Here is a 13,131-nt window from a genome sequence, read left to right on the forward strand (position 1 = left end):
TTTCAATAAATTTGGATCTGATCCATATTGGATCAATACCAAACCAACCCTGATCCGATCCGAACCCAATTCATTGACAGCCCTAGGTTGTACTTGAAACGCTAAACTCCTACCTAAGTCTACTATGCCCAAGCTCGAGCATAGTCATGATTCAAGCCGATTTTTGGGCTTTATAAATAAATAAAAAAATCATTCATCTTTTGAAGTTGTTTAAAGTTGTTTTTTTTGTAAAAATAGGGGTCTAATGTTTATCGTGGTTCAAGACAAAGTTAGAAATGAAAGTAAACTTGTTATTCTATAATATATTTTAGTTATTGTTAGGCCCTAATTTGGTCCAAATTTAATGGGCCTGAAAAATCTTTAGCCCGGTCCATGTTCTTTGGTTGGCCAGTACGCCCAAGAGTCCAAATTATTATTGGAGAGAGGATAAGGCATCAGATGCAAAAAGTAGAAGGATCTAAGATTCGGAATCACACAAACAAGGCTCAGTGGCAGACTCACTCAACTAGTCCAAAAGTCAACGACTTGCCTTCTATATGTGGTATCCGAATCTGACGTCAGTAATTCCGCCACGTGTGCAAAATTCCAAGAATTACTCGATGGGACACCAAGCAAGTTTTAAAATTTAAAGTGAGACCCTGAAACTTTTTTTTTTTTTTTTTAATTCCCTCTCTTTCATTTTTCAAAATATTAGTACATGAAGAAAAAGGAAGTCCATTAAAATAAAACTTTAAAAAAAAAAAAAAAAAAGGTGAGATAAGAAAAATACATAAAAGCCCTTCATTTACTTGCCATATTGTATTTTGATCTTTCTATTTTGTGTTCGATTAATTTTCATGGAGAGGTCTGAGAAGGGACAGTAACGATAACGGAAGAGAGCTTGTTAGCTTCGGCTTTCTGCTTCTCAACGTCATTAGCTTCGATGTTGTCGATCATCATTATCTCAGTGTCTTCTTCGATAGTTTTTATGAATTTGATTATCTCCTCGGCTTTCTTCTCTTTGTACTCCTTGTATTTGCCCCATAGAACAGAGTAGAGGCCAGCAACAATTAATATTGCACCAAGAACACTGCACCAATAAGTGAGGACCCATTAAAAAGTATTTGAGAGTTCTTTGGGGGTTTATATTAAAATTAGGAAATAAGCTAGTCTTGATTCCCTCTTCTAGTATTTGCGAAAATCTGACGGAACTTAAAAAGTTATAATGTTTTTCCTAAAATTATTATCAATAACTAGAAGGTGGCATGTGCAAAGGCGCATGTATCAAAAGGGCTTAGTTGTAATTTAAAATAGGTTTAAAAGGTTTTTAAAGATTACATAGTAACCAACGTGATTATAGGGCTGTGAGTTGCAATTTTCTTAATTTTTTATCAAAATGACCCTAATTATATCCAATTTAAATCTAAAGGTGTGGGCATTTATGAGATCCTAATTTTGGTATCGAATCACTTCTACTCTGATTTCTCTCATTATAGTAGTAAAGATATTAAATTTATGCACATTTTGATATCATTCTGAACCTTTTGATATTGCTTTTCATCAAAACAGGGGTTGAATCTCCATCCTATTTTAAAAACTATTAGAAATAAGAGTAAATTTTGTATTTTAAAATACATTTTTGTTATTTTTAAAATATATTAAATGAGATGGATCGGGAATAGTTTGACCCCCCAACCTAGATTTAACGTGTTGGAAATTTTTTAGTCCAGCCCTACTTTTGTGAGGAGCAAATCCTCTATAGCCCGTCTTTCTAGTAGCGCTCTGTAGCCACGATCAACGGTGAAGGGTGTGCCACATCATCAAGACAGTTACAGAGAAGAGTCGTGATAATATGATGCCTCCTGACAAACGCCCCCTACTCCCCCATCACAGAACCATAGATCATTTGCCTAAGGATACGTAGAATCATAAATCTTTTTATTGTATATCCCAAGGCAAATGATCTATGGTTCTGTGATGGGGGCATTTGTCAAAGGAGAGTATTATATTATCACGGTTCTACAGAGAATCATTTAAATTTAGAAGTCCTCTGACAAGTTACTTTATATATATATTTTTTCGAAATCTGATCTAAACCATGTGTAGAAGAGGGTTGAGTTGTTATTTTTTATCAATGTGATGTTCTATGGTCTGTAGAACATGAGCTACAAAGAGTTACAAGAAAGATGGGCTACAGAGGATCCGCTTCTACTTTTGTGGGCTCAAGATCAAGACCTTAACCCTTGTTTCATCTGTGGATTGGATTGGTTTTGTGGACCTTTACATATATGACATATATTAATTATGATAAATGTTATCAATCTCCAAGACCCTGTGTTTTTCGTAAATGTCCTTAAAAAGTATTTTTGTGTCTTTCAATAATAATTGAAAGGGCAAAATTATCCTAAGTATTGGAGGGTATATATTTGATTTAATTTGATAGAAAAGAAAATTACCCTCCAAGATAAATCTTTTCTGCAAGAATGAAAGATCCCATGAAGGCCACTATGATCATCATTAGAGGGCTGAAAGCACTTGCAAACACTGGCCCTCTTTTTTGCATCACTAGTCCTTGAACATAATAAGCAATACTTGAAGTTACAATTCCCTATACAACAAAACAAAATCTTATTAATTAGTAATTAAATCGTGATAATCTGACTACTCTACGTGGCACACTCAATCGATTCTCCTGACATGATAAGTTTGGGAACCAAAGATCTGTATGTCTCAGGATACAAAACTTCATTTCTGATGATAATGTGTATCTCAAGACATCTATGGTTCCCGGGCTTATCACGTTAGGAGAGTCATTGAGTGTGCCACATGGGATAATTTTATTGAGAGAGAGAGAGAGCTAACAGCATAGGCTGCAGCAAGGAGGTTCATGTCCCAACCAATGACCCAAACAGAAGTAGAGTGCTCCATCACAAAGGTTACTGCAATGGACTGAAGAGTGCCCACAAAACAAATAAGAGCTGTGAGAGATAGTTGAGCTTTGTATCTCCTCATTGTTATTGCCTGCAAATCACAACCAAATTCAAATTCACTCCATAAGTGAAACAAAATTTTAAGGGTGCATATGAGGTGGGTCTCTCTCTCTCTCTCTCTTTTTCTCTCTCGTTGGCCTGATTCGTATTTATGAACTCTTTCATGAATCGAAAAAAAACACACAAAAGGATTAAAGATTTTCGTGAAATCTTTCTTTTCTTTTTTTTCAAATCAACCTTCTCTTGAAAAAAGCATAATAAAAAAAATTATAATAATAACATTTTAGATTTCAAGGACTGGTTCATGAAAACCGATGGATTGTACCATTGAAACATTGGTTTTGAAAAAATCGACGGTTCTTCATAAAATACTGATTCAAAGAGAATTCGTCTGATTATTTTAAAAAAATCCGGTCATTTGGTTGGTCATCTCAACCGATCTTGCTTTCATTAATGAACGTTTATCATAAAAAATATATATAAAAAAATAATAATAATAAGATTCATGATAAATGACTCGTCAGGTGGCATACTCAAACAATTCCCTGACATGACAATTTTAGGAATCGTAGATCTGTACGTCTCTCGGGATATATGATTGCACTTGCCCATATAAAAAAAAAGTATATCCCGAGACGTACATATCTTTGGTTTCCGTACTTGTCCACGTTAGGGTGTCGATTGAGTATGTCACCTGGCAAGTCATGTTATCAGGACTCTAAAAAACATTCCGGTCGGCCCATCAATAGTTCGGGTTTTTAAGATACTTGTGTGTGTGTGTGTGTGTACCTGAAGGATAAAGAAAGCAGCCCACGCAAAGGTAGCAAGGATGAGGAGGATGGAACCCTTAAACCAATCTTTGTCAGTTGATCCAGTGGTGTTGGTTACAAAGGATTTACGTGGGTGCACATGTTTCGACCACACCATTTCCATGATTGGTCCCTTGTACAAGGTCATCAACATGGCCCCACCTACTGTTACTATAGTTCCCACCACCTTAGCTTGGCATCTCACCTTCTTTATATCTACTTTCTCCATCCTTAATTATTTGTACATCACAAATTAAAGTTAATTACCCATAAAAATAAAAATAAAAACTCTAATACCAATAATGATGATGAGTTGCATGTATGTGTACCTGCAAATAACAGCCATGACGAACGTCATGGCCGGCAAAATGTTACTCATGGCGCACGAGAAGGTCGGAGAGGTGAATTTTAATCCCGCGTAGTAAAAGTTTTGATCAATTACTGGCCTGTAAAAATTTATAAAATATTACGTCTAATTTCATAGTAAATAATGACGACTACCTTCCACGACATGCTATATATATATATATACAAAGACATATGTACTAACCCGAGAAGACCTAGCGCGAAGATTTGCAAGAAAATTGGGAATGTGATCTTCGATCGCATTCTCCTGAAATCCAACTAGCATAAGTGAATTAAACGAACGATTTGCATATTATGAGTTTGGCTAAGTTTAGAATTTGTACCTCTCGAGAATGAGAGCGAAGGGAGCGATGGCACCAGTGGCAAAGGCATGTCGGTACACGACTAGGACATAATGGCTCATGCCTCTATTGAGGGAGACCTTTGTGATGATGTTCATGCCTGCGTAGCCGAATTGGAGCGAGATCATCGCGATGTATGGTCTGCTTCTTTGGATGAAGTCACAACAACATCCATGGCTCCCCATTTTATTTTATCCTTTTTGGAGATAAATTTTTTACTAAAACAGAGTTGTATATGGAAGGAGAAAAGTGGCTAGAAGAGGAAGAACAACAAAGATCTTTGTGGTTCTCGTAAAGAAATAACAAGTGTGCCTGCTTTATTTATATGTGTTGGGGGTATAGTTTTTCAACTCGTCGAGTCGAGTCAACTCAAAAATCAATCAAGTAGATTGGCTCAAATGGATTTCTTAGTGAATCGAAATTTGAGTGAATCTATTTGTTGAGTTAACTCAATAAATCATCAAGTTAAATGTACCCATTCAAACTGATGGATTATTGGATAAAGTGTAAAGCCAGATTAGTAGCAAAAGAGTTTCTAAAAAAGATATAGAATTTTAAAATGAGTCGTGATAATCTGACTTACTCATGTGGCATACTCAATTGACACCTTTGACATGACAGGCTTGAAAATCATAGATTTGCTTTTCTCTACTCTCCTCGAGATATAAAATTACATTTTTATTTGAAATTGTAATTTTGTATCCCGAGAAGAGCATATCTACGATTTTTGAGCCTATCAAGTCAGGGATGTCGATTGAGTATACCACATGGGTAAGTCAGATTATCACGATTCTTTTAAAATATTTACATGAATATTAATATGTATTTATTTGACTCATCTAAATCACTCATGAGTCATGGACATGATTCGATTCAATGGGCATCCAAATTGAGTTGAGTTTAGAGTTATACAACTTTATGAAGCCATAAAGAAATGATTGATTGATGTAAGCTTGTGAGATCACCCTCTCGCACGTGCCAGATGTAGTCAGCCCTAAATGGCCTGGCCCAACATGAGGTCCACTTCACTAATCTCATATCAAATTATCCATTTAAAAGTGGGTCCATATTTGAATGTTGGGTTCCACGTGGCAACAATGAGAGGGGTTTTAAGTGCATTGGGTGGGATCCACCCAATTATCATAGTGGTAAACGATTCGAGAGGCACCAATGTGGATTTGGTGCATGATGATGTATGGATCTTTTATTTTGATGAATCCACCCGATAGGTATCCCGACCCAGTATCCCGACCCATTTAAGGAGGAAAGTTATGGCTGTTAGCAATTCGGAATACGACATAAATTCGATTTTGGGTTGAAAAAATCTTATTAGAAATTCGGAAAAAAAATTCCATAAATTTAAAATATGCGGCATATTTTTTTATACGATGGTCCGTTTCATTTAAAAAATCCGAAAATCGAAAAAATTTGATAATGTGATAGTGATGATGAAATTGGTAATGTTCATAGTGCTAGTGAAGGTGATGGTAATAATGATGGTGGTGATAACGAGGGCATTGATGTTATTGGTCCATTAGTTTATAAAAGAAGACCAAAGTCAAGGAACAAATCATCCGTTTAAAATATTAAGATAGTATCTCAAATAAATGTAGAGGTGATGCTTTTTTTTTTTTTACAGTAGCATTTTTTTGTTCGAGTTTTATAAAAATTTGTGAAAAAAATGCTTTTTTATTTTTTTAACTTAAAATACGTGAATTTTTAAGAATAATTCATTAATCCGGAGAACAATACTTTCATTGAAAAAAAAAAAAAAATTCATGAATTTTTCGCGAATTAAACAGGAGACTGCTAACAAGAAGTAAAACACACTAATCAGGGCTCCGATATGTGAATGGATCTATGATCAGTTCCCATCCATTAACATCCCAACATGTTTTTAAGACTTTTTTCAAAAAGTGTTATTTATTTGTACCCAAAAGCATAGTGACAAAAATCTGCATTTTTTTTAAAAAAAAGTCACGATTTTAATAATTATTAATTAAATCATGATTTTTTTCAAAACATCACAAAGTTTTGAAAAAATCTTTGATGTTTCAAAAAATCATTATTAATCATGTTTTATTTAAAAATCATGGATTATTTTATTTTTAGTATTTTTTAAGTATTCTTTTTAATTTAACATGTATAATACATATTTTTCTACTCTTAAAATAATTATTTTTATTTTTTAATTCATCCGACGTTTTTCCAACTTTTTTCAAAGGTTTCTCTAGCCAAATTATTCTCAAATCCCGACTTTGTCACTATGCCCGAAAGAGTATTCCTTGTAAGGTCACTTTCATATTTTACTTTTTAACCATTACCTTTTTAGATAAAAAAAAAAAAGTTCATTTGTATGAATCCAAAACAAGGGTTAAAAACTTACAATTATTTATAAAAGTAACTTTTCAACTATTGCCCATTTCATAAAAATAAATAAATAAATGCATACTTTTCATTAAAAAAAAAATATTTTTAAAAGGGCCAATAAGTCTAGAATCATACAGGCCATCTTTTGTAGTTTACACAAAAAAAAAAAAAAAAAATTTGAAATATAATTTTTTTTTCTAAAATTCGTAGAATTTGTCCTCTACAACCCTGAAGCATCAGATCATGTTTTAGGATGTCACAAAGTGTAAGGGTAAAATCCTTACTAACTTAGTAAGGCTAGTGGGAATAAAGGGCTTAGACCCTTAGCTCAGTTGGTTTGATACATTGCAAAACAACTTTGAGGTTATAGGTTCAAGTCTAGCATACCCATAAAAAAAAAAATTCTTGATTGATCTCTTCATTGCTATTGATTTGATTTAATTTAGAGAAATAGAAATAGAGTCGTGATAATATGACTTGCCTTGGGATACACGATTGCAGTTTCTCATTTTAAAAAAGTGTATCCCAAGGCATACAAATCTACGGTTTTTGAAACTTGTCCATGTCAAGGAGTCGATTGAGTATGTCACCTGATGAGTCATATTATCAGGACAAATAATGCTGAAAGTGTATGCGGACCATAGATTCGTTTCACCGAGATATGAGTAAAAAAGCATCTATAGTTCCTATCCACTTTCACGTCAAGAAGTGCGATATGAGATTCCAGTTTGAGGTCACTCCAGGACGACTCTATCAGGACTCATAAAAATATTTATATTGAGATAGTTTGGATTGTTTCACACCTGAGTTTTGATAAAAATGATATTCAATATTAAATCGAGCTAATTCCCTAATTCAATTTGTTGATTGATAGTTTCAAAGTTAGAAGGCAGATTGGTATTAAATTGGTTCAACTGAGTGCAACTTATTTTTTGGAGTGTAATCATACCAATAAAGTGCAAAGCAGATCTTGTCTAGTGGGGTGCAATCAATACTAGGTGATTTGCAACTAATTAATCGATTTAACTTTTACTAAAGTAGGCAAGTATTTAGCAGAATTAACATTCTGAAATGCTTTTATCAAAAAGTCTTATTTATTCCGACATGCATAGTGACAAAAATCTACGATTTTAATAATTGTTGATTAAATCATGATTTTTCAAAAAATCACAATTAATTGTGATTTATTAAAAAAATTACGGATTATTTTTATTTTTGGTATTTTTTATATTTAAAAAAATTATTTTTATTTTTTAATTTATCAGACATTTTCTCAACTTTTCGAAGCTTTCTCTTGCTGAATTAATCCCGAACCCCGACTTTGTCACTATGCCTGAAAGAGTATTTGTTCTAGGGTCACTTTCATATTTTACTTTTGAACCATTACCTTTTTAGAAAAATAAGTTCATTTCTTATGAATCCAAAACAAGGGTTAAAAACCTACAATTATTTATAAAAGTAACTTTTCAACTATTGCCCATTATCATAAAAATAAATAAATTAATATATACTTTTTCATAAATAAAAAAATATTTTTAAAAGGGCCAACAACTCTAGAATCATACGTGCCATTTTTTGTAGTTTTACTCAAAACAATGTTGGATGGTTCACGAGTGACTAAGCATTATCCAATAGGGGTTAATTCGACCTAATCAATTGTGTGACATAATATTTTTAGTAATTTTTTTAATTTTATAAGGGGTATCTTGTAGACAACGGATCAGACTTGTATCTGAGCTTTGCCCAGTGCCCTAATCCATAGACCATGGTCTTGTCCAAGGACTAGTCCCGGCACACCTGCATATCACACACACCAAATAAATAAGGGTGCGTCTTCGTAGGTGGCCCCTGAGGAATTAATACTCATACCGGGTATCGAACTCATGACCTACGAACATTAATCGCTTATCGGTATGAAATTACCATTGAGCCAACCCATCGGGGTTTTTACTGAATTATTTTAGTTTCATGGTTTCTTTTCCTTCGATCGAAAAGAGAGTATCATGGAATATGATCATCACCAATCAAACACATTGAGATTGGTAGGGTCTTGTTTAGTGCCTGGTACCAAGTACCAACCACCTTACTCACTTTTAGGTGTGGGCAGGGTAACATGAAAAAAGGATGATTAGATTAGGTCTTGTGCATTTTTTTTTTTTTGGTTGTTGTTGTTGTTAGCCCAAAGCACAACATCTAGTCACATAAGCACTACTTTGGGTGATGCAAGAGAATGTTACGTGTTGGGCATATCATATCATATGTGTTGGGTCCTGATGCTTGGTTAGTGATCAATTGGTGATTGTGATGCTAAATACATGACAGATTTTATTGTAGTGAGGGCAAATTATAGTTAACGATAGAATAATGATTGTCTGACGCCTCCCTTCGACAAATGCTCCCATAAGAGAATCATAGATCATTTGTCTCGAGATATGAAAATCATAAATCTTTTTCTTATGTATCCCGGGGCAAATGATCTACGGTTCTGTGATGGAGGACTATGTCAAAGAGGGGTGTCAGATTATTACAACTCTTACCGATAAGGTTGAAAGTTTGAAGATGAATGATTTTAGAGAGAAATTCAAAGGTTTTTTATTAGAGGTCGAAGAAAAGGGTATTTAAGTTATTTCTCATTAATCTACGAGAGAAGACCTAAGCAAGGGACAATGTCATCTTCAAAAATATAAACTATATCAAACATCCACAAAATTCCCTACATGCCCCCCTTGACCCTTGGTCTTATATAATAGACAATTTATTTGACTTCATTATCGTCTTCAACCTGAAACCAAAAACCTTTGAAATTCGATATCTTCCCAAAATCAATTACCTTCAACTTCTTACGTAAAAAATTTATCCTAATTCTCAACTTTAAAATCTATTTTAGCATTGAAATCTAAATAACAAGATAGGATTAAAGTAGAAGATGATGGAATTTTTTTGTAGAAAATTTTAAATTTTTGTAAAAAGGACTAAGACAATGTTCACAGTGATGGATCGAAGATTGAGTTTAATAAATTAAAATTAATATTTTTAGAGATTAAATTACTTAAAGTTGACTAATTTTAGGAAGAAAAAAAATGGTTACAAATGAAAATGAGGGCATTTAGGTCATTTTTTATTAGTTTGGAAAGAAAAATAGGTCAAAGGGGGCATATCATCAATTTGATAATAAAAGTGTGGGTATCTCAAATATTCACTAAAATGTTAAGGGGTGCTTAATCACCTACAAATTTGGGAGGGTGGGAGGGAGGGAGGGAGGGAGGGAGGCAACATGGTCAAATCGGGCAATGTCATTAGTTGAAAATACAGGGGTATTTTAAATTAAATCATAAATGTAAGGGTATCTAAAATAATCAAGAAAATTCTATGGGTCATAAATACCCCTTCTTCTAAATATAAATTTAGTATAATCAAAATCATTTTAGTAAAACATCAAGAAAATCGCAACCCACAACTACCTTCGATGGACATTGTGTTCAACATTGTGCGTAACAATGCACTAATGACCATAGATTATTTCTTGAGATACAAGTTACAAATCACGATTTTCTACCATTGCCATGTTAGTGTAGTGTTTTTTTTTATTTATAACTGAGTATCCCTATATATAGCAAACCGACCTCGTATCTAAGCTTTGCCCAATCCATAGACTTAGGCTATGGTCTTGTCTAAGGATTAGTCTCGGGGCACATCCAACGCCCGCACGACACATGCACCAAGTAAGTGAGCATCGAACTTATGACCCACGAGCGTTAATTGCTTATTGGTCCGACTAATAAAAAATGCAATGTCCTATTTTTCTTAATGTTCATATATAGAATGCCCATTTTGGGAAAACAAAAAACAAAAATAGATATTAACCTTTCTGATAAATATCACAAAGAATAATGATTTTTCTGACGCCCCCTTCTGACCTACCCCATCACAGAACTAAAGATCATTTCCTTAGGATACGAAGAATAATAAATATTTTCTTATGTATCCCGAGGCAAATGATCTATGGTTCTGTGATGGGGGCACAGTGACGCGCATGTCAGTGGGGGGCGTCAGATTATCACGAGACTTTCCATTAAACAGGCTACTGAGATAAGAGGAAAAGTTTAGAATCCTAGAAACTAGTTTTAATTTTCTAGGGATTAGTAAAAAAAATTCTACGAATATATTTTAATTTCTTATGAGTCATTAGAATCTATGGGGAATTTTTATTTTTATTCGAGCATAGGAAGATATCTTTCAAATTGAAAATATCATTTGACAGTAACCCTAGTGCATTTCAACACTAATATTCTATTATTTAGATTTTTTTTTTTTTTTTCCTTTTGAGATATAAATTCTGATTCCGTCACTTAAATAATCGATTAGATATGGTCGTTTGTCTCTACATGCTCATTAACATTTTTTTTTTTTCAGATCTAAATTAATAAACTATGAGCCGAATCATTCTTTGATGCTAAATACCCTAAACCCTTTAAAGTAGGGTTTATTCTATCTTCATTCTCAAGCTTAATGTGCACATTTAATTATGAAAATGATTAATTTGATCCTTTATTATTATAAATTTCTTTATTTTATTTTTTCCAATTTTTAGAGTTTATTATACATCTACTTGATCAGCCATACACATGTTGATTTTTGTTTCCTCCAACTCTAAATATTATACATCTTTAACAATTAAAAATGGCTAAGTGTTTTGCATAAAAAATAAAATAAAAAATTTACTGAATCACCCATTTTTTCTAATATTTATACCAACTTAGAGTGAAAAAATATTTTTGTGGGGGCAACTAAAACGAGAAAAAAAATTGTGGGGACAATGTTGGTGGATTTTTTCATCTGCCGCTAATATATGTTGCAATAGCTCATTAATATGTAGGCTTTGAAAATTCTTGTGGGGGCAAGTGATCCCACTGTAAATCCGCCCCTGCATTATATGATAGCTCTGTCAACACATGTAACACTTTCGGTATTTTCAAAAACTTCGATAATTATTTGAAAATTTCCCGCTAAATATATATCCATGTGAAACACCTAGATGTACTCTCTAGAACTCGATTGTTGCAAACAACATGAAGCATTCTCGATACATTTCGTACTTCATGATATTTTTTAATTTAGTGCTCAATCTTGATAAAATTAAGGCCATGTTTGGCGAAGCGTTGTCTAGTGGAAGTGTTTCTTTGGAAGTACTTTCGTAGGAATCATGGTTGCGGAATTAAGTCTAGATTTTTGTTGAAAAGCGAAAAAAAAATTAAACTATAATTTGAAACCCAAAAGCAGTTAGCGAATCTCAAACGCACTTCCAAATTCTTAAGAACATAATAGTTTTTTCCTTTTCGATACAATTTGCAAAATCCCTCTTTAAAAAAAAAAATTATTTACATCAAAAAGTGATTAAATGTGATACCTATCAACACAAATGTCAACTAGAAGAAGAATCTGATTTCTGCAATTTGATCTATAGATTCTTCCAAGGACGTAACCATTGATAAGTTTCATGGTCGTTCAAAAGCATGAAATCGATTAGATGGCTTGGAACATCTGGTCTCTAGGAATCGTATTATAGGCCATGGCAATTTTGTAATTTGAAATATTGTGAGTTGGGCTGTCGATGAATCATCGGATTAGACTAACTAAATCTGATTCATTATGGTCCAAAAACTTTTGATCTGGATCAAAATTTGGACTTTGTAAGAATCTGATTTGATATCTTATCAAATCATCGACAATATATGTTCCGATTAAGGGTGTCAACAGGTAGCCATTTAACTGGAACCAAAAACTTCAGTTCTAATTCCCTTTTTATTGGAAGCAATTAGAATCAATTTTAAAATGGAACCTGTTGAGTTTAGTCCTACATCAGACAAAAATTGTCTTTTCTCTGTCTCTCCTTATAAGCTCCTGAGCCTCTTTAGAATTGAAACAATTCGATTCGATCTGATGGGTACTCGCGAGAGCTAGAACCGATTTATTTTAATAATTCTTTTTTATACTATAGATGATTTAAGATTTATTTTATTTTAACATTAATACATGTTATATAAGGTTCTTCTATTTTTCATATAAACTATATATTGGAACTTCAAATGAACTATCTCTTCTAAAACTTTCTTACCAGTAAAGAAAATAAGTTTTTTATTTTTTTAAAATTCATTAACTTATACTTTTCTGATTCCCTTTGTTGATGATGATGGTGTGCTAGTGGAGACAAGGTTTAAAATTTTGTCTCAAAATATCTCATTGTAGAGAAAGATCGAATCTCGATATTTTTCTCAA

At 33.2% G+C, this 13,131-nt stretch overlaps 1 protein-coding gene across 1 annotated transcript; it reads right to left on the reverse strand.

Moving 5' to 3' along the window:
• Positions 1-739: 739 nt before the first annotated feature.
• LOC147383792 (WAT1-related protein At5g07050-like) lies at positions 740-4,762 on the reverse strand. The gene is made up of 7 exons (XM_086425863.1): positions 4,468-4,762; positions 4,329-4,391; positions 4,108-4,224; positions 3,759-4,008; positions 2,842-3,000; positions 2,436-2,587; positions 740-1,069 (listed from the first exon to the last, which is right to left on the reverse strand). Exons 1-7 carry the CDS (start codon positions 4,668-4,670, stop codon positions 835-837), a joined length of 1,179 nt encoding a protein of 392 aa, XP_086281989.1. The 5' UTR covers positions 4,671-4,762; the 3' UTR covers positions 740-834.
• Positions 4,763-13,131: the final 8,369 nt, after the last annotated feature.

The sequence above is a fragment of the Akebia trifoliata genome, chromosome 15 (assembly GCF_017979445.1).
Source record: "Akebia trifoliata isolate Shusen 1 chromosome 15, ASM1797944v1, whole genome shotgun sequence".
Taxonomy (NCBI): Eukaryota; Viridiplantae; Streptophyta; class Magnoliopsida; order Ranunculales; family Lardizabalaceae; genus Akebia; species Akebia trifoliata.

What these genes read in the sequence shown, in the direction of transcription:
- LOC147383792 (XM_086425863.1), bottom strand. Translation starts at nt 4,670, where the DNA reads ATGGGGAGCCATGGATGTTGTTGTGACTTCATCCAAAGAAGCAGACCA. An exon ending in TCCTTGCTGCAGCCTATGCT is followed by an intron (nt 2,588 to 2,841) that starts GTTAGCTCTCTC and finishes TTTGTTGTATAG; the next exon opens with GGAATTGTAACTTCAAGTAT. An exon ending in GAAAAGATTTATCTTGGAGG is followed by an intron (nt 1,070 to 2,435) that starts GTAATTTTCTTT and finishes TTATTGGTGCAG; the next exon opens with TGTTCTTGGTGCAATATTAA.